Genomic DNA, 22,689 nt, shown 5'->3' on the forward strand with positions numbered 1-22,689 from the left:
CTTTTCTTGTTTTAGAAATACTCTACCCTCACAACAAACACTGTCCTTGAGATAAACATCTGGAAAATCTTAGTTAAGCATTTCATAGTCGTGATACAGGCAGTAGTCACAATCTTGGTGTGTCATCATGTGAAACAACTGCCCACAATGTCCTCAAGACTTGAAGAGACACTTATTTTGTGTTCGTTCTTCTTTCTTTAGAACTGTTCTGGGTGTTAAATCACTTTTGCCACTAGGGTGAATGCTAGTTTTTTTTCTTTGGTGCTCTGGGTGGGTAATTGGCCCAGAATGGGTATCACACTGCAGAGGATGCAAACGTGACAGTGCTTCTGATACAGAAAGTTCTATTTATTTGATTTTTAGTTAGGTTCACGCCACTCTTTAATCAACGCAGGAACATAGGGTTGCTCTCCTTGCTGTTGGTTTTGCATTTTGGTGATGGCGTTGACTGTCACTAGCATAAGGTTAGAAGCAGGACTTGATATTCAGAACTGAGGATAGATATAACCCAGATAACTAGTGAGAAAGGGCAACCCTTGTGGAGGACGAGGAAGCTATCTATCACATGCTACTTCTAAAAAGCAATGGAAGATTACTCTAATGCAGGTCATGTCAAGATTTAAAAGGAAAAGCAGGCATCTCATGACTGCGTCTGCAACCTATTTGATGCTACCTAGATTTTATGGGCTGTTTTGGGGCCATATCGACAGAAAAAAACGGCAGTAGTGAGGACAAGAAGGTCATTGTAAAATTTGGAATAAGCTTGGCAAACACCCTGCATGTAACAGAGATCAGAAATGGGCCTGTGGTTGATGGTAATTAGGGGGTGGTGGTGTGGGTGGGGGTAACAGGAACAAAACTGTCTTCGCTGCATTCCTTTTTTATTAATTGTGGAAAGGATTTTCCAAAATTCGTCAGTAGTTTAGAGAAAGATTAACAAAGGCAATCAGATGATTGAAGTGAAAGAGTCTGAATATGCAATGCTTTTTTTTAAAAAGAGGATCACATCATTAATGTGCGAATGATCGATTTTATTTTCAGTCATTTATGTCATTCGTCAGATAGAGGTCTCTGAACTGTTAAACTTGTAGGAAAAAAACATTCCCGGTGAAACTATTATATCATGGAGCACATGGGCCTGAAAGATACCCAGCAGAAAAACAAAGAATCAAAGAAAAATAAAGCACACAAATAGTAATCACAATGCTGTTAAAAGGAAAATCAATGTAGCTTTTATTTTATTGCTACTTATATCTTCAGCAGCTCATCATTTGACTCAGAAGAAACAAATGCAGTCTCTCCTGAATGTATTCCATAACACACTGCAACTAATGGAGGGAGGAAAAGGAAGACTTAAAGATTATAACGTTAAAACTTAAATATTTATAATTTTGTTGACGCTGAGCCTAGCTCAGAAAAGTAGGTTTTAGGGGTAAAACAAAACATTTTTTTCCCCATCAAGTAGCATTGGGAGCCAAGGCGAAGCACACCATAAACATCTTGCTGCTTCAATGATGCATCCAAACCAGACCTGGTTGAGCAGAGTCAGTCGCTATCAGTGAGACCTTGGCCAGTTTCTCAATATATCATTAAAAAATAGTTTGATGATGTCAAGCAGATTCCACACAAGACTGACAGCTCGAAAGACCACATTCAGTTAGTTCTCAAATGTTACAAATATTTAGTTTCCTGGGGCGTTAAACTGAATTGCCATCCAACGTTTATTAGATTGTATTTTATTGGTGAAATAAAACTTAGATAAGCGCACCTCTGGTTGTCAAATGTTAAATACCTTGAAACAAACGCTTGGCCAGAGAGGAAGGTGCAACTAAATATCCTTCTGCTCCAACAATATGGGAAATACCCACTCTCAACAGGGAACTCTGGTCACTCGTTCAATGGTTCCCAAAACTAAACAGAGCTTGGCTGGTGAAGGCCTACACTGGAACAATGGGACCAAACACACACACACACCTCATTATAAACTAGGCCGTCTTGCTGCATGTAAGAAGTGCTGAGGGTTAAATACTACAGCGGTACAGCAAAATATCATCTGTTGCCATGTTTTCAGTATCTGACAGATCTGCTTTACGAACACCACAAACCACGACAGAAGCAGTGCTATTTCGCTCCACCAACCCAACAAGCAACAGAGAAAGTTCATGAGTCTGGAGAGGGCCCATCATTAAAGTCATCAGTGTACGATTCACGCCCCAAAAAACGTACCTGATCATCTGCTTAAGACACATTCTCACTATAAAGACGAAACAAAGCAAGACACTGCACAGCGGCTTTTGTGCCAACTTTCCACTCACCCAGCCACATTTTTTTTTAGTATGGCGGCGTTACGCACCCCGAGAGATAAAAGGGATGAATAATACATTTTCAGCTTCCAGCCGTGGAGGTCTAAGATCGGGAACAGCATATAACGCAGCTAAGCAGTGGAACCGGTCTGCCGAGTACCCGGAGGGCTCATGGGCTCCTCTGACTATATTTGAAGGCTAACTGATGATGCTGGGTGCCATTGTACTGTTATGACTGAGAAATTGAATGTAGAAACTTAGGTCATTTATGGTAATTTAAGCTGACCCCACACAACAAAGCAATATGCCTGTACTTCGCTTGATAAAATAGTCTGCATTTGCTATTTACGCAAGTACTCCCCAAGAGCACAAGCATTCCTATGTCAGCAAAGTGCCCAGAGAAGATTTTTTTTGAGTTGCAAGAACGGCTTGTACAGTGTAACATGTCTGCTGCTCCAGCTCGTGAAGCTGATCAAGTCCCTCGCCCTGATCCTCTTCTAAGCAGAAGACTGGTGGAGGAGGTTTAGTATGAACAAGGCGATCTGCTGAGGTCGGAGGGAGGACAGGCACCCCAGTCTCATCTCTCTCATATCTCCATCATTCAGTTACATTCACAGTCAATCATGGCATTATAAAAACCGTTCAGAGGAACACTGATGGAATGCCTTTTGTGTCAAGGCAGACTTCATAGCAGACTTCACACTGGAGTATTTTTCAAATACCACATACAACCCCAATTAAGCTGTATTTTCAAACAAAACATCTCATCAGCTATCGCCTACAAGTGATTCTGTGTGCGGTGAATGGCGGCGATGTAAGAAAAGCTTCATCTGGCTCAGTGAGCTAAAAAGAAAATCCAGAAGCGTGCAGCATGGACACAGCATCGCTGCAGTGATATCAGCAGAGTAAGGCAGGTGTCAACATATGCCTGGAGTAGAATACTTAAAGTCTTTTAGAAAAGCCAAGTTGTAAAAATAAGGGTATGTCCCAATGGGTCAATAGTGGAATTCATCGAAGTGTTGTTTCTTTGGGGGGTGGGGGGCAAGAAATAACCACTTTATTATAAGGCTATAGTTTCTCCAGGTCTACAATCTCCCTTCCACTCTCGTTTCTTCCTCTCCTCTGGAGAGGGTTAGAATTAGCTTCGGAATCCAAAGATGCCCTTGATGTAGCCCGTCAAGCCACTCTTGGCCTTCTGTTCCACTCTGTCCTCCAGCGGCGGCAGTGCCACATGGTTCAGGGCCAAGTCGAAGAATAAAGGCTTGCAGGGAATGGGCTGGAAGTCCGGGGGAAAGTGCACTAAGTTTGCTTGCTTGCCAACTACAGAACTGTCCAGCACAAAGCTTTCTAAACGTTCGGCCAGAGGCTGCACAGTGGGAGGAAAAGAGAAAAGTATTTTAGATAACAGTAAAGAATCCCTAGGCAAAACAGTACCAAATGAAGGAAGTAATAAATGAATCTGTAAACCTATAAATCAACAGCTTAAACTGAACGCTCCTAGGTTAAGACTATACAACTTTTTTTTTTGCTTCCTAAGTTCACAATTTTCATCTTCTGCCAATTTTCTATGCAGCAAGTTCATTTTCAATATAATCGGATACATCCAAGCTGGGAATGTAGGCAGAACTCTTCACTGAAAAATTACCACTGCCAATGGAGAAAACCATTTTCTGCCTAGCGCATCATCTACAGAACCATTTTTTAGGGTTACATAAAGATACTGTGAAATAAATTGTCAAAGTAAAATATGTTTCACATGGATGTGGCAAAACGAAAAACATTTTAAACGTCATGAATTTGCCTAAAAGTTCACTATAGACCTTTGAGAAGGGTGCACATTGAAAATTTAAAACACACATTTATTCTGCAAGTTCTGTTAGTTTACTGGTCATTTCGGTGGGGCGACTGCCATAGGAAAATACTACTAAAGACCAGCAATAACATGGAGGAACTCAAGCAACACATATTAGGGTTGTACAATGACTAACCGCCAACAAACATACACCAGAATAATGAAGGGAATGGAATATACACAGTACACTGGGGATGGGAGACACTGGCTGGCTTCAGTAAGATTAGTAACATGCAGTGCAAGTCTTACAGGGAGACGATGAGCACCGTCATATATTAAAGTGCTGCAGTTTAAACACAATCTATGCCTGGTGGAAAGACCGTTGCACAGGATGCAGATATTCAGCTGCTGAGTTTCTCCACTTTATGCAACTGGGCACAAAGAACCTGGAGTGTTGGTAGGTCTGCCGATTCAGGGCCAGTCGTCGCTATGGCACAGGCCGTCAGAACTGCCCATTTTCTCTATAGGGACAGAACTGAGCAAAGGGACAGATGCCCTTTAAAATGAGACTAACCTATACAATTCAAGTAATATCTTTTACTTAAAATAAGGCATATGGTAATGGAGAAATAAATTAGCTACAGTCTGCGTCAAAGAACGATGATAAGCAGAAGCTACTTATACCAGTAGCCCTTTTTCTAGTGGATAGGCTTTCTATCAAACTGCAGGTTCCACACCTCTTGAATCCCCAGGTTATGCACTGCTCCTGTGGGCTGCTTGCTGTTGCCAGTGGACTTTGCAGCAGCTCTACATCGCCTCTGGAAGTCATGCAATGGAGCCACATAGGAAGTACACCTGTAAACGGAGGTCAGTTTTCTTTTAAAAATCAGGTGCCCTCAGACCCGGTGCAACCAAGACAGGTTGGAAAGAGGACAGCGTGTAAAACCTAACTTAGTACCATTTTTTGAACCATAAAAGTCCACTCAACAGAATGGGGTAGGAGGGGAGGAATATGTGATTAGATACTATTACAAAGGTGCTAATGATGGTAAGTAACTTGTCTCTCTGATGGATATTTTCTAACAGTAGATTTCTCACCTTTTGAATCGATGCCAAAGCAGTAACTACCAACAGGTGGAAGGTCTGAGGAGTGGACTTTCACCCAGGAAGTCCTGTAGGATCGAGTGAGTGAAAGAGCTCTCTATGGGGACCTGAACATTATAAACAGTAAACAGTAATGCCCGGTGGACGTGCAATTGATGCCCATGTCTGCAGCATGGCAGATGTCCAGCACCAGAATACCCCTTAGTCAATGCCAAAGGGGCAACTATGGTGGAATGAGCCTGAAAGACCTTCTCGGCCAAGGAATACCACATTTTTGTGCAAAAAACGAGTCATCCAAACAAGGTTCGTTTTTGAACCACACTTCCTTTTTAAGCACCAACGAACCCACCAAAAATCTGGTCATCACCCTGTAATTCTTAGTTAGATCTATGTAAAATCAAGGGCCCGCTTGTATCCAACAGATGAAGCATCTCCTCCCCTTTAAATGGATGTGACCAAGGGCACAAGGTAGGAAGAGCGATGGACAAGGAAAGGCAATTACACTTCTGGTAGAAAGGATGCCCACATTAAAATCACCACGTTTTCATGGAAGAAGTGTGTATACGGCAGTTGTACTGACATCGCCTGCAGCTCAATGACATAGCACACAAAAGTAATCACAATCAGCAAAACTGTCTTAATAGCCTGCAATGTGAGGGAACAGTTGTGCACAGGCTCAGAAGGCATGCACATTAAAAAAACGTGAGGATTAGGTTAAGACCTCACTGTAGGATTAAAAAGGAGCGAGGTGGAAACATGTGAGCCCTTTAAAAAAAAGTCTCTCAACTGGTGACAAACGTTCAGCTGCTCTGTGGGCAAGTCAAACATTCTGTCTTGGTTCCGCTCAATTGCTACTACAGACATGTAATCTGCAATCTGGCTGGACAAGGGCCCCTTCCAAAGAGGTAGATGGAACAAAGGGAAAATGCTCAGGCTCAGTAGGTCACAGTACCGGCCACTTCAGGGCTATCAAGATGAATTCAGCTTGGTCCCTCCTGACCGACAGAGGCTTAGAGGACAATGCCCGAGGGCAGACATAATGGCCACAAGGAACACTGTTTTCGAAGATAGAAGCCTGAGAGGACAATTGTGGAGAGGCTCAAAAGGAGTGCACATCAGAAATGTAAAAACTAAATTTAACTCTCAGTGGGGCGTAGTGAATGGAGATGGAGGAAGCATATGAGTAAGGCCTTTAAGGAACCTATTTACATTAGGGGACTTAAACAAAGAAGGTTGATTAGGCAGCCACAAAAAAAAGCAGAAATGGCAGAAGATAACCTTTGAGAGTGCCCATAGCAGAGCCCTGCTGGCTTAGAGAAAGGATAAATAAGGGGGCAGAAATAGGGGGGGGGGGTCAACAGACTTGTCTGCGCACTATGCCACAAATTTCTTCCAACAACAGGTGTATACCATTTTGGTGGAGGGACGCCTGGCTGCCAAAACTACATTACAGACTTTGGGCGGAAGGTCAAAAGCTGCCAACTGCCGCTGCTCAATCTTCACGCAAGAAAGCAGAGAATAGACAGGTGTGGGTGGAGAACCCTTCTCTCCTGCTGCGACAGAAGATTCCCCTGGAGGGACAGTCTGATCGGAGGATTGATGACATGCTCAGTAGCTTGGAACACCACACTCTCCATGCGCAGTCCTGAGCCACAAGAGTGATTTGGGCCCGTAGATCTTGATCTTCTTGAGAACTGTGGTCAGAAGTGGTATGGGCGGAAAGGCGCACAGTAGGCCAGAGTTCCACTTGAGATGACAAGTGTCATTGAGCAATTGACGCCTTGGAAACTCCAACACGTAATACTGCAGACATTGTGAGATCTTACGGAAGTGAACACATCTAATCAAGGCTTTCCCCACTGCTGAAAGAGACCTTGCGCCACCTCTGGATGGAGACGTCATTCGTGATCGACTAAGCATTATCAGTTGAGTTTGTACACTCTGGCATTCAGAGAGCCCTCCAGATGCTGAACCAACAGGATTATGCCCTGTTGGCCAGCCATGCCCAGAGGCAAAGAGCCTCCTGACAGATGATCCACCATCCCATTCTGCTTGTTGCAGTACCACATGGCGGTGGTGTTCTCCATGAACATCTGCACTACCCTTCCCTTGAGAGGGAAGTAATGCTTTTAATGCTAGCCTGATCGCCTGGAGCTCCAACAAGTTGATGTGGAGTCCAGACCTTGCCGTAGACCAGATGCCTCTGATCTCTGCCACTCCCAGAGGGCTGCTCTGGTTGGGAAGGGAGAGGGATCTGTCTGTGACCCAATTGCGGTTCCTTAGCCACCACTGCAGATCTTGCGTAGTTCCCTCTGAGATCTGGACAATATCAGACAGACTCACCTGATGCTGTGCCGATTGGAACTTTAGTTCCCACTGCAGATCCCACATATGCTATCTGGCATGATTCACCAACAGGATACAGTTGGCCCAGCAGCCTCAGAGTCGTTTTCACTGAAATCCAGGATGGCGGACGAAACATCGGTATCTTAACCTGAATATCCTGACTCTTGGTCTGTATTTGGTGCGTAAACATTCATCAGGATCAGTTCCTGGTCCTCCAGTTTCCTCTTCACAGCAACATAGCGCCCGTCGGGGGCAATGAGGCTGCTCATGGGCTGGAACAGGACCCCAGCCCGTATCCAAATCAGAGTCCCTCTGGTGTAAGCTGAGAAAGTGGTATAGTATACCTGTCCCCCTCCACTGCTTCTATATTGCAGAGGCCATCATATGAGACGTGGCCAGACAAGCAGTTTCTCGTGCGGTACAACAGATATTTGTAGTATAGTTGTAAATCATGATTGCCGAGCCCATATTGGGGCAATTAGAATAAATGTGAGCTTCTGAACCACGTAAGGAATGAGTGGGAGAGGAAGAAGCGTAGGCAAATATCCCAGACCAGCTGATCCAAAGGGCATTGCCTTTGGACTGTGGGTGAGCCAAAGTTTTGGCATTTCGTGTTCTGGTGTGTAGCAAAGAGGTCTATTTCTGAGGATCCCCACTGTGGGAATATAGATGAAGCAGTGCTGAATCTATTTCCCACTCCTGTACCTGTTGCTGCATTTTGATGAGCATATATATGAAGTTGTCCACCCCTGGGAGGTATTCTGCTAGGAGGTAGATAATGTGGTGAATGGCACAGTGCTATATGTGCTCTGCTATGCGGGAGAGCTGTATGGAATACATGCCTTCCTATTTTTTTTAATGTAGTACATGGCGCAATGTTGTCTGTGCAGACTAGAACCACTTTGTGGTGAAGATGTTGAAAAGCTTTTGCATGTGTGGTACTGTGGAGGTACATGAGGCCATCATGCCTAGAAGGCATCTTGTGACTGTTATGTGACGATGAAAGTGAAAAAGAGGCAATGTAAGCTGGAACTTTTGTACTCTTGCAGGACTGGGATTTGTCTTTGCTTTGACAGAGTCCAGGGTTGCGTTGAGAAACGGCTGCACTTGTAAGGGTTGCAGGTGAGATTTTGTAGTATTGAGCGTGAGGCCCAGCTTGTGTAAAAGGTTGATAACTGAGTGTCCTGTAGACATTGTTGTTTGCTTGCACTCTTGATAAGCCAATCGTCTAGGTATGGAAACACGTGTGCCTTCCCTTTTTGAGATGAGCTGCTACTATTGAGAGGCATTTTGTCAATAGTCTTGGTGCAGTAGTTACTCCGAATGGTAACACTTTGAACTTACTTGAAAACCGAGGTAGCGCTGATCGGTTGGATGTATTGGTATGTGAAAATAGACATCTTTAAGATCTATGGCTGTTATGAAGTCTCCTTTCTGCAACAGTGGTATTACTTCTTGAAGTGTTACCATGTGGAAGTGCTCAGATAGGATGTATTTGTTGAGTGGCCCAAGGTCCAGTGTGGGCCTTAAGGTGTCATCCTTCTTCGGAATGAGTACACTCCCTGTCCTTGTTATTGTGTTGGGATGGGCCCTATGACCTCTTTTTGAAGCAGAACTTGAATCTCCTCTTGTAAGAGTGACCAGTGTTCTCCTGACGTAGCTTGTGTTTGAGGTGGGATACTGGGAGGGGGAGATGTGAACTTAAGACAGTATCCATCTTTAATTATTGGAAGGACCCACTGATCTGATGTAATTTGTACCCAATTAACGTGATAGTACTCTAGTCATCCCCCTACTTGTGTTGCATGTGGAGTGTGAGGAGAAAGTCATTGTTTAGTGCAAGTGGTGCCTTTGGAAGCAGATTCACAAACGCAACCTTTGTTACTTCTGCACTGTGACCTGTAGAATGTCCCTCCAGTGTACTGTGATCGATATGGGCTTTGTGGTTGTGGAGGTGGCGGTTTTGAAAGCTCCTCTGTATTGGCCTCTCTGAAAGGAAACCCTGTGCTGCTATGTTTGAAGGGCACCCATAGCTTTAGAGGTTTTGGTGCCCTTTTTAGGTCAAGCGCAAGCGTACGGCCTCTTGTATACTTTTAAGTATAATTCCTATGTAGGCTTAAAGCTATTTCATTTGCTTGTTTCAGTGTCATTAAAAATCCTTCATTCCTAGTGGTCAGTCATGCCTCTTCATCCCCCCCTTTTCTCTTTAGGAGCAACTACTGTAAATTAAGCTTTGTCCTGTTTATCTCTCCTTTAGGGGACTTTTTGTTTCTTTCTTTCCTGCTTTTAAACAAGAACATATTCATTTTCTGTAGGCACGGAGAGATGAAGTGATGTTGAGCCAACGCCGTGACTCGAACCTGGGTCCTCAGTTCCAAAGTCGACAGCTCTACTCCTTGCGCCACACCTTCCCCCTGTTTGAGCAGGTTTCCACTGAGCCCCTGAGGCATTAGAGGTCATTTTATTGTTGCAGCGGCGCATGCCATGCTTTATGTTTACCCACCATTACAATGTGCACAAACCACACAAGTAAAAAAAAAAAAAAAGTCATTTTGAAAGCCAAATTTCTTCTTTCTATCTCTCTCCACATATCTTTACATAACTTCTTCACAGTCCCATGCAGCCAGTTTTACTTTTGCGTGCTCCGGTCAATATTCTCTTCCCCTCTCTTTCCCCTTCTGGCCACCCGCCCCAACCCCCGATAGCCTCAGCCAGCCTCTCATGCACGCATATTCCCTTCCCATGTCCTTTCTCCCTCCTTGGGCATCTGAGGAGCCGCCCCTCGCAGTCTGCCTGGCACTGTCCTTCCACACTGCCAGTAGGAAACACACTGCCGTCTTGTAAATGTCCAAGGAATATAAATAGACCTGGCTGGGATTAGATATTTATGTCCACTGTCTAGTTACTCCTGAAAACTTTGCACATAATAGACAGAATCAAATTAAGAAGATTAAGGGTGACATCATCCCTAAGAGCAATCCGTGCAAGCAAATTGATTTATTTTTTTTCCCATAGTATGTTGGGTATTCTTTCTCATTTTCATTAGCCTTTCTTTTGAGCATAAGGCTTTGCACGGTATCCAGAATAGCTCCTAAAAATTCTTCTTTTTTGAGAGGATGTAGGGATGACTTGTCTGTTGCGAGTACTCCCCAGTCTACTGATGGCTTGTACACAGCTTCGGTGGGTTCTTTGGTGGCATAAAACGTGTCCTGTCACCAGCCAGTCATCAAGAAAGGAAAACATCTGCTGACCTTTCCTCTTTTGGCACACAGCACTGGAGTCATATACTTGGTAAATATGTGAAGGGGGGATTTAAGGCTGAATGGGAGGACTTTGAGTCGACAATGGCGAGTAGCCACTTTAAATCTCAAATATTTTTATTGTTTGGGATATATGGGGATCTGAGTATACACATCCTGAAGACCTATGCATCTTGTATCACAGTCATACAAAATGATTGTTTCTTGAGAAATTGGATTAGCTACTTAAGATCTAAAATTGGCCTCCACTCACTCGACTTTTTTTGCGACAGGAAAAACCTTACGTAAATACATGCATTTTGTCAGACAGAGCGTACGCACTCTTTTTCTCTTTTTTCCAACATGGCAATTCCATTTGTACCAGACAAATAAGTTTATTGGACCTTTTTTGATGCGCAGGCTTCTGGAGACATTCCAGAGAATGACTATCTAATAAGGTCCAGGCACATTGATCAGTGTTAATAATGATCCAGTATCTTTAAAAACTGGAGATACTTCTTCCAACAGACTTAGGTACTGATTATGGAGTAATCAAAGTGACTGGTGTCTGGGATACGTCACTAATGTGGCTGTGACTCCAATAAGCTGTAAGTGGTATAGCTTTTGCTGGGGATACTGACAGCAGCAGGAATGTCTGCTTTTTGAACACCGGGAATTTACAAGAGACTCACTATATCAGTATTTCAATTTGATTGCATAGGTAAGTACACCAAGCATTTTCAATTTCTACAAATCCACCATGCGCAATGGAGCCGAAAGGGAGGAGTCACTCGGTCATGTGACTCGTAAAGACTTCTTTGAAGAAAAACAACTTGTAACACTCCGAGCCCAACAGTGCACAGCATGTGTATCTGCAGCTACACATGCCATCGAACATATATGTATGTATCTCCTTTGTTGAAGAACTGCCAGCAACATTGCTGTATCACTAACAAGTCTGCAGAACCTCATTGCTGTGCCTGCCAAATCATGCTTCTCCATCACAAGGCATAGCTAGAATTTTGCTCTGTCCTTCTGGTCCGAAGAACGTGGATTTTAGCCACTTCTGTCTTTGCAACACCTCTGCATCAGTGAGTTTCCCAAAACGTATGGTAATATCTACTGCAGAGCCTATGGTTTCGAACAATCCATTTGCCCTTCATGAAGGATTGCCTTTGCTTTGCGTGCTTGTCCTCAGGCAACAGATCAGGGTAAGGACTTCTCTGACCAAATCTACTTATTGTATCTTCTAAGAAATTCTAGCGAACTGGATGCGCTGACTGCAGTCACTGCCATCACCAAGAACATTTTCCCAACATTATTGAACCATCTAGCCTCTGTGTCATGTGAGGTGGAATAGGGAAGAGTAGGGTTCATCTGGGCTGCCTGCATTGGCACAGACTATGCACGTGGTGGCCGGTAATACATGCAGAAGAGTGGTCTGGCACTATGCACTGCATAGTCAAAGGTGGGACAACTGCCACAGTTGCCGGGCTCTTCATTACCTTTAATCCTTCTGCTACAATGCACTCAATAATTGGTAAAAACTGTTTTGCAAGTAGTTTCCATAAAGCCATACAAGAAACACTCAGACTGTTTTACAGGAATGTGTAAGTGGACTCTCTTGGATGCTCTGTCCAGTAGGAACTGAAAGTCCCCACTAACATGTGTAGGGGAATTAACTGATTGGGGTGTAGAGGAGGGTTGTATGTCAGAAGAAAGCATGCCTTTATCATGCATGCCATTACTCTGGAGTCTTTACAAAAAATGCCTCTTTAACATGCATTCCTTTACCACGCATATTGTTACAACGACATGCCTTAGGGAAAGGGTTGGACTTTCAAGTGGTATAATTTACTTTTCCAACTCTAGTCTGCCCAACAGTAGTGAATGCATTGAACTTTAAAGTCCAATGCTGCTTTCCCTAAGGCATGTCGTCGTAATGACGTAGTAAAGGAATGCATTGTAAAGACACATCAGGTGTAAAGGCCGCGTTGTAACTGCAGTGTGTGGTTCGGCTAGCACAGGAAAATCTGTTTACCATCAGGACTAACTGATCACATTGTTTAGGTTCTGTGTATTGAGGTGTCCTCCCTATGTACTTCCCCTTCCTTATGGTCACCTGAATACGTTACGAGCTGGGGATTCAGGTCCACTTTTAAGAGGAGATTGTGATGGATGTACTTTTGGACACATTACAGGAACAACTAGATTTGGTCTATGTGGCGTTGATGGTAGAGTTTGGGGTTGCAGCAGAGGAGATGTTGGTGGGGTTGCAGCTCTGTTGACCAAAGTTTTGGAAATCTGCATAGTAATCAGCAAGCACGTTGTGACGAAATAGGGGTTATTATATGGTGTGGTTATGTAACCTCACCGTGTAATACACTTACCAACTCCTATAGGTCCAGTATGTTACATCTGTCAACACCTCTGCTCAACCCTGGGTACCAGTGGCACTGAGCAGCAAGGCTTAAACAGAGGAGCAAGTGTACAGCATTTAAAAAGCACCAAAACAACTGAAGAAGAAATTGACATGACACTCAAGAAATCCGACAACAATTTATACAAATACACTGTATTTGTATAATACTTTAGGCACCTCAACAGAGGTATCCGAAGATATGGAATTTACAAGGAATAACAAATCAAAGCATTTCACTCAACTGAGAACAAGCATTGACAAGTTTAACAAATCTGGCACTTAGAAACTTTTTCAAGGAAAACTTTAGCAAGCGTTAATGGAGTTGGGTAGAGTTACATGGGGGCGACCAACTCCGGCAGGGAGCTAGTCAGGGGGACCCTCAAGGTCCTTAGAAGCAGGTACCTGCACAGGAGACTTCAAGCAGTTCCACGCACTTTATCCGTGTTGCAATGGGTATTTACGGATGGTCATGATGCAAGGAATGAAGGACGCTGAAGATGCTTCAAGGATGATGAGGGTCTTCGTGCAGCCAATCCTCAGTCCACAAAGATGGAGCAAGAGTCCTGGTTGCAGGGTCGATGTCCCACAAGGTCCTCTCCAATCTGGCTGAAGTACTATCTCCACTGGACTACCAGTTGCCGGTGTTTGGGTCACAGGTCTATCCTTCCTGGGTTGATAACTCCTGAGGACTCAGTGAGCTTGGGTGTAACATTGTGCATTGAGTCTTGGTCACTGGTACTGCATGGTGGCATTGGTAGTGGCTTGAAGGTTTTGGGCTGCCAACTTGCCCCAGCAGGTTCCTACAGCTGTTGTGTACCTGTGCTGCGAACATGAGGCCAGTCGGCTGGCCCCTGGAGTCTGCTGGCTTTGCTGGGCTCTGAGACAGCATCTTCTTGAGCTGGACTGGGGAGGCACAGTCCCTCCCTTTGCTGGCCACCAGGTGCACTCTTCGAGGGTGCAGCCTCTCTTTGCTGGTCCCTTTGTGCAGCAGGGCAATCCTTTTTCGGTCCTCCTTTCAGGTCAGTTGAGATCTGAGGCCTGGATACCAGGGGTGCCCTCTTTATGTTCTGAAAATTCCCTTAAGGCCAGGATATGGTTGGTAGCAAATATGCCATCAGGTTACATTCCACCTGGTGACCACTTCCTGTGGAGTGTGGCATCTGACTATCCCCGGATGCATCATCTGCCCACTCCCAAGATGGTGAGAACCCTCTCTCGGTGTTCAGACCTCACTACCCCACCCCAGGAGTATGGCTTCCTCAGGACTAAATGTCATTGGGGAAACTGGTTTGGCAACCAGTTTCCCCTCTCTGATCCCTGTGCTAGCCTGTCTGCATAAACAACAGGGCAGCGCTCCCCCTACTAGTGCGACACATCTGCCCTTCAAAGGCGGCTTCTCCTTTGAAGCCTGACTTTCGGAGCTAACACCCAAGAGGCTTCCTTGCAAGGTCAGGTAACACTTCTCTGGCCTGTAATCCCACATTGTTTCCTTTCCTGAGAGTTGTTGGCACGTCTCTTCAGGAAGGCAAAAAGCTGTCTTGTGGAACAAGCTCTATGTGTGCCCAGGAAGGCACAGGAGTTTTAAAGGCAACAAAAATGACAGCTTTGTAAAAGCTGCACACTAGAACAAGTTACATTAACTTCAACTGTTGTTTGATACATTGGAGTGCTGTAAAGAAATGGCTCCCTGTTGCAGTTACCCCCCACTTTTTGCCTGATACTGATGCTGACTTGACTGAGTAGTGTGCTGGGACCCTGCTAACCAGGCCCCAGCACCAGTGTTCTTTCCCCTAAAACGTACCATTGTCTCCACAATTGGCACAACCCTGGCACCCAGGTAAGTCCCTTGTAACTGGTACCCCTGGTACCAAGGGCCCAGATGCCAGGGAAGGTCTCTAAGGGCTGCAGCATGTCTTATGCCACCCTAGAGACCCCTCACTCAGCACAGACACACTGCTTGCCAGCTTGTGTGTGCTGGTGGGGTGAAAATGACTAAGTCGACATGGCACTCCCCTCAGGGTGCCATGCCAACCTCACACTGCCTGTGGCATAGGTAAGTCACCCCTCTAGCAGGCCTTACAGCCCTAAGGCAGGGTGCACTATACCACAGGTGAGGGCATATGTGCATGAGCACTATGCCCCTACAGTGTCTAAGCAAAACCTTAGACATTGTAAGTGCAGGGTAGCCATAAGAATATATGGTCTGGGAGTCTGTCAAAAACGAACTCCACAGCTCCATAATGGCTACACTGAATACTGGGAAGTTTAGTATCAAACTTCTCAGAATAATAAACCCACACTGATGCCAGTGTTGGATTTATTACAAAATGCACACAGAGGGCATCTTAGAGATGCCCCCTGTATTTTACCCAATTGTTCAGTGCAGGACTGACTGGTCTCTGCCAGCCTGCTGCTGAGAGACGAGTTTCTGACCCCATGCGGTGAGAGCCTTTGTGCTCTCTGAGGACAGAAACAAAGCCTGCTCTGGGTGGAGGTGCTTCACACCTCCCCCCTGCAGGAACTGTAACACCTAGCAGTGAGCTTCAAAGGCTCAGGCTTCGTGTTACAAGGCCCCAGGGCACTCCAGCTAGTGGAGATGCCCGCCCCCTGGACACAGCCCCCACTTTTGGCGGCAAGTCCAGGAGAGATAATGAGAAAAACAAGGAGGAGTCACTGGCCAGTCAGGACAGCCCCTAAGGTGTCCTGAGCTGAGGTGACTCTGACTTTTAGAAATCCTCCATCTTGCAGATGGAGGATTCCCCCAATAGGAATAGGGATGTGCCCCCCTCCCCTCAGGGAGGAGGCACAAAGATGGTGTAGCCACCCTCAAGGACAGTAGCCATTGGCTACTGCCCTCCCAGACCTAAACACACCCTTAAATTTAGTATTTAAGGGCTCCCCAGAACCTAGGAACTCAGATTGCTGCAACCTAAAGAAGAAGAGGACTGCTGAGCTGAAAAACCCTGCAGAGAAGACGGAGGCACCAACTGCCTTGGCCCCAGCTCTACCGGCCTGTCTCCCCCCTTCGGAAGAAAACTGCTCCAGCGATGCTTTCCCCAGGACCAGCGACCTCTGAATCCTCAGAGGACTGCCCTGCTCTAAAAGGACCAAGAAACTCCTGAGAACAGCGGCTCTGTTCAACAAAGACTGCAACTTTGTTTCCAGAGGAGCAACTTTAAAGATCCCTGCAATTCACGCCAGAAGCGTGAGACTTGCAACACTGCACCCGGCGACCCCGACTCGACTGGTGAAGAAAACGCTACAGGGAGGACCCCCAGGCGACTCCAAGACTGTGAGTAACCAAAGTTGTCCCCCCCTGAGCCCCCACAGCAACGCCTGCAGAGGGAATCCCGAGGCTCCCCCTGACCGCGACTGCCTGACTCTAAGATCCCGACGCCTGGAAAAGACCCTGCACCTGCAGCCCCCAGGACCTGAAGGATCGGAACTCCAGTGCTGGAGTGACCCCCAGGAGGCCCTCTCCCTTGCCCAGGTGGTGGCTACCCCGAGGAGCCCCCCCCTTGCTTGCCTGCACCGCTGAAGAGACCCCTTGGTCTCCCATTGATTCCTATTACAAACCCGACGCTTGTTTGCACAGTGCACCCGGCCGCCCCGCGCTGCTGAGGGTGTACTTTCTGTGTGGACTTGTGTCCCCCCCGGTGCCATACAAAACCCCCCTGGTCTGCCCTCCGAGGACGCGGGTACTTACCTGCTGGCAGACTGGAACCGGGGCACCCCCTTCTCCATTGAAGCCTATGTGTTTTGGGCACCACTTTGAACTCTGCACCTGACCGGCCCTGAGCTGCTGGTGTGGTAACTTTGGGGTTGCTCTGAACCCCCAACGGTGGGCTACCTTGGACCCAAACTTGAACCCAGTAGGTGGTTTACTTACCTACAAAAACTAACAAATACTTACCTCCCCCAGGAACTGTTGAAAATTGCACTGCTATATGTGTTTTATGTAAATAGTATATATGCTATTGTGATTATTCAAAGTTCCTAAAGTACTTACCTGCAATACCTTTCAAATGAGATATTACATGTAGAATTTGAACCTGTGGTTCCTAAAATAAACTAAGAAAATATATTTTTCTATCCAAAAACCTATTGGCCTGGAATTGTCTCTGAGTGTGTGTTCCTCATTTATTGCCTGTGTGTATGTACAACAAATGCTTAACACTACTCCTTTGATAAGCCTACTGCTCGACCACACTACCACAAAATAGAGCATTAGTATTATCTCTTTTTGCCACTATCTTACCTCTAAGGGGAACCCTTGGACTCTGTGCATACTATTCCTTACTTTGAAATAGTGCATACAGAGCCAACTTCCTACAAATGCCTACTTTGATCGCACTGTTCAAGAGTTAGCACAGCTGAGGGGTCAGCGCGGAACGCTGTACTCGTCAATTGGCTGACCAAGTCTTTCCACAGTAAAAACAACAGTTTTTCTGGTTTTACTGCCAGAACATGCAAAGTATATGTCCTGCCAGAGTCATATGCTGCAGCTTGCCTTTAGGGCTCAAAAGGATTGCCACATGGGTGACTTGCACACGTTCAAGGGAAGTGGTGGACACCTGCTGAAAAAATAAGCTGCTAAGAAGATTATACAGGTGTCATCATATAACGGACGGGCAAAGTGTAATACACAGAGTAGATGGGTAGAGAAGTCAAAAAAGAAAAACTAAATGTATCAGGAGGGGGTGCATGGTTTGCCCAGCAGCCAAAGATCTTGCTGTTTAGACTTTGTTTTTGCTTAATTTCAACTTGTTTGACACTGCGTCTATTGTATTGCAAGGAAAACAGAGAACGTTTCTTTGCCTTAAGAAAATCTAATAAAATATATACAAACCAAATAAGTGGTGTTTAAAAACAAAGAAAACCTCAAAAAAGCTAACAAAGAGCCTTCAACAGTGCCCTTCACAAGTCCTTGCTGGAACAATGATAAAATAAACACTTCAAGACAGCTTAGCTTGCAGAGTGTTAATTTAACAGGTGTTAGTCAGTCAGTCAAAGAATCTTTATTCGGCAGTATGCCATAAAAGCACAAAACATTTCAAGCTAAAAAGTTTAAATAATTAAAATACAATACAAATAGATTAAAAAGAAAAACAGTGATAACAAAGCATCTTCAATCAGCAATATTACAAAATTATATTCATTGACTTTATCAGTCTGTCCGACGACCCATATAAAATGTAATCATATGCAGCACAGAAGTAAAAAAATAAAAAAATCAAATCAAGATAAAATCATATATTGCCAATTTATAATAGTATGTAACTGCTTCAATCAGTTCATATCGCTTCCTAATGGCTATGGCAGATTTAATAAAACTTAAAACAGAATGGCACAGTTGTATTGAAGAGAGTCTTTGGATGCTAATCAACGCTTCCTTATAAGAAGTAGTTTGCAGCTTATGCAAAATTGGCAATATAAAGGTTTGTCTAGGAGCAGAATAAAGCGAACAGAATAGGAAAAAGTGACACAAGCTTTGCTTGGAGAAGTTATCACATGGACAATTCGGGAGCATTTTATGCCATGTATATTTCTTCGGAAAAGCCATTCTAAAATGTATCAAATTTAATCTAAATAAAACAAGGAGAGAATTGGATGAAGAACTCAAAAACCAAGTTAAATATGGTTCTAACACAGTTGAGGTTGAAATCTGAACATAAGATTCAAATGTTTTCAATTTTACTGCCCCTTGGTATCTGAGGTTCGCAGCATACTCTATATAATGTGTTTTAAGCAGTTCCTTAGCATCGATAGGTATAGACCCTGGGTTAGTAACCATGTTCTCCAACCCTAAGTTCCGAAAAAATATTTGCACATAAGTAAAACACAGGATTTTATTATGGTTTGCTGATTGAATACAGTCTGTTAAACAGTCTTGCAGGGTTTGACCAAACTTTTAGCCATAACAGGAATGGGGCAATACTGACCGAATCCTCAATATACTGTGCTCCCAACTCCTCCTGGCAAATAATATTTGCGACATTCTTAGGTATCAAAAGCAGCCTGTGCAAAAATGTATTCTCAGTAGGTTGTAAACGGACTGGTTTAATGTAACCCCAGAGACCCGCCCCATAGATAGCTGCAGTAATCAATTTAGATTTATAGAGCGTAATAATCTGGAGAACTGGCCTATGGCCCAATTTACGCGCAAAGCGAAAGATCGCCTCTATATTTCTCTCCATTTGTTGGGTCTTAAAACTGAGATTAGAATTTCATGTCAGGGAAGAGCTTAGATATAATCCTAAATAACAAAAATCTTTCACTTTAGTTAAAATATTTCCATCCATAGTAAAACATTTAGTGCGTGTGTTTCGGGGGCCACAAGTCATAATGTGTGACTTTGTAAAATTGACTTTCAAGTCAAGATCCTGCATAAAGATAAAAAAGAGATCCAATAAGTTCTGAAGGCCATTTGCTGTACGAGCGATTAAAACAGCATCATCAGCGTACAGTAAGACCGGGAGTTGTCTAGATCCCATCCTAGGGAAGTCCTTACCATTTTTTACAAAAAAACTGTAAAGGCCATTAATATATAACAAAAATGAAAACGGCGCTAAGATACAACCCTGCCTAACTCCTCGTAAGGATGGAAAGGGAAGAGACCTCTCGCCATGCTGGCCATATTGGACTGAAATCGTAAAGTCAGTGTATAAACGTTTAATTAACTCAAGCACATCCTGGTCAACTCCCATTATGTTCATAAGTTGCCACAACTTCTCTCTATTCACCAAGTCAAACGCACTAGATAAATCAATAAAAGCTAAGTGAATAGATCCTCTCCTGGTAGTGACATGTTTGCTAAGAATCAGATGTAAATTTAAAGCCTGCTCCACTGTACCTAAGCCAGGCCTAAAACCATATTGGGTTGGGGAGAGAATTTTAGTCTTTCATACCCAATCCTCAAGCCGGGTCAAGATGACACTTCCCAAAATCTTGGCAGTAGAATCTATAAGGGAAATTGGGCTGTAACAAGTTGGATCTTGTCTGTTTCCCTTTAAAAAAAAATAGGAACAATTATTACCGTTTTCCATGAAGAGGGAATGTTACTTTTAGCTATGCTAATCAGTACATTTGTAATTAACGGTCCCCAGAGGTCCGGTATAGATTTAAAGAGATCAACCAGGACCCCATCCGGACCAGGGGCTTTCCCTGATTTCTATAGTTTCATAGCTGCGATTACCTCGTGTAAGGAAATGCCTCCTTGGCATGGTTACCCCCTGACTTTTTGCCTTTGCTGATGCTATGTTTTGAATTGAAAGTGTGCTGAGGCCTGCTAACCAGGCCCCAGCACCAGTGTTCTTTCCCTAACCTGTACTTTTGATTCCACAATTGGCACACCCTGGCATCCAGATAAGTCCCTTGTAAGTGGTACCCCTGGTACCAAGGGCCCTGATGCCAAGGAAGGTCTCTAAGGGCTGCAGCATGTCTTATGCCACCCTTGAGACCCCTCACTCAGCACAGACACCCTGCTTGCCAGCTTGTGTGTGCTGGTGAGAACAAAACGAGTAAGTCGACATGGCACTCCCCTCAGGGTGCCATGCCAGCCTCTCACTGCCTATGCAGGTATAGATAAGTCACCCCTCTAGTAGGCCTTACAGCCCTAAGGCAGGGTGCACTATACCATAGGTGAGGGCACCAGTGCATGAGCACTGTGCCCCTACAGTGTCTAAGCAATACCTTAGACATTGTAAGTGCAGGGTAGCCATAAGAGTATATGGTCTGGGAGTCTGTTTTACACAAACTCCACAGCACCATAATGGCTACACTGAAAACTGGGAAGTTTGGTATCAAACTTCTCAGCACAATAAATGCACACTGATGCCAGTGTACGTTTTATTGTAAACTACACCCCAGAGGGCACCTTAGAGGTGCCCCCTGAAACCTTAACCGACTATCTGTGTAGGCTGACTGGTTCCAGCAGCCTGCCACACTAGAGACATGTTGCTGGCCCCATGGGGAGAGTGCCTTTGTCACTCTGAGGCCAGTAACAAAGCCTGCACTGGGTGGAGATGCTAACACCTCCCCCAGGCAGGAGCTGTAACACCTGCCGGTGAGCCTCAAAGGCTCACCCCTTTGTCACAGCACCGCAGGACACTCCAGCTTAGTGGAGTTGCCCGCCCCCTCCGGCCACGGCCCCCACTTTTGGCGGCAAGGCCGGAGGAAACAAAGAAACCAACAAGGAGGAGTCACTGGCCAGTCAGGACAGCCCCTAAGGTGTCCTGAGCTGAAGTGACTAACTTTTAGAAATCCTCCATCTTGCAGATGGAGGATTCCCCCAATAGGATTAGGGATGTGACCCCCTCCCCTTGGGAGGAGGCACAAAGAGGGTGTACCCACCCTCAGGGCTAGTAGCCATTGGCTACTAACCCCCCAGACCTAAACACGCCCTTAAATTTAGTATTTAAGGGCTCCCCTGAACCTAAAACTTTAGATTCCTGAAACTACAAGAAGAAGAGGACTGCTGAGCTGAAAAACCCCTGCAGAGGAAGAACAGAAGACACCAACTGCTTTGGCTCCAGACTTACCGGCCTGTCTCCTGCCTTCCAAAGAAACCTGCTCCAGCGACGCTTTCCAAGGGACCAGCGACCTCTGAATCCTCTGAGGACTGCCCTGCTTCGAGAAAGACAAGAAACTCCTGAGGACAGCGGCCCTGCTCCAAAAGAACTGCAACTTTGTTTCAAGTAGCAGATTTAAAGACCCCTGCAACTCCCCGCAAGAAGCGTGAGACTTGCAACACTGCACCCGGCGACCCAGACTCGACTGGTGGAGAAACCACGCTTCAGGGAGGACCCTCCGGCGACTCTACGACTGTGAGTAACCAAAGTTGTCCCCCCTGAGCCCCCACAGCGACGCCTGCAGAGGGAATCCCGAGGCTCCCCCTGACCGCGACTGCCTGAACTCCCTTTCCCGACGGCTGGAAAAGACTCTGCACCCGCAGCCCCCAGCACCTAAAGAAACAGAACTCCTGTGCAGGAGTGACCCCCAGGAGGCCCTCTCCCTTGCCTAGGTGGTGGCTACCCTGAGGAGCCCCCCCCTTGCCTGCCTGCAACGCTGAAGAGATCCCTTGATCTCTCATTGAAAACCATTACAAACCCGACGCGTGTTTGCACACTGCACCCGGCCGCCCCTGCGCTGCTGAGGGTGTACCTTTTGTGCTGACCTGTGTCCCCCCCGGTGCCCTACAAAACCCCCCTGGTCTGCCCTCCGAAGACGCGGGTACTTACCTGCTGGCAGACTGGAACCGGGGCACCCCCTTCTCTCCATTGAAGCCTATGCGTTTTGGGCACCTCTTTGACCTCTACACCTGACCGGCCCTGAGCTGCTGGTGTGGTAACTTTGGGGTTGCTCTGAACCCCCAACTGTGGGCTACCTTGGACCAAAACTGAAACCTGTAAGTGACTTACTTACCTGTAAAAACTAACAAAAATTTACCTCCCCCAGGAACTGTGAAAATTGCACTAAGTGTCC

General features: G+C 45.4%; 1 protein-coding gene across 1 annotated transcript in view; it reads right to left on the reverse strand.

Moving 5' to 3' along the window:
• Positions 1-1,209: 1,209 nt before the first annotated feature.
• The window catches only part of SRP68 (signal recognition particle 68), a 309,007-nt gene continuing 287,527 nt past the window's right edge, over positions 1,210-22,689 (reverse strand). Inside the window, exon 16 of the mRNA XM_069200204.1 lies at positions 1,210-3,669. Coding sequence (XP_069056305.1) covers positions 3,442-3,669 — 228 coding nt within the window. The 3' untranslated portion in view covers positions 1,210-3,441. The remainder of the gene's footprint in view (positions 3,670-22,689) is intronic.

This window comes from Pleurodeles waltl, chromosome 7, assembly GCF_031143425.1.
Source record: "Pleurodeles waltl isolate 20211129_DDA chromosome 7, aPleWal1.hap1.20221129, whole genome shotgun sequence".
NCBI classification, from domain to species: domain Eukaryota; kingdom Metazoa; phylum Chordata; class Amphibia; order Caudata; family Salamandridae; genus Pleurodeles; species Pleurodeles waltl.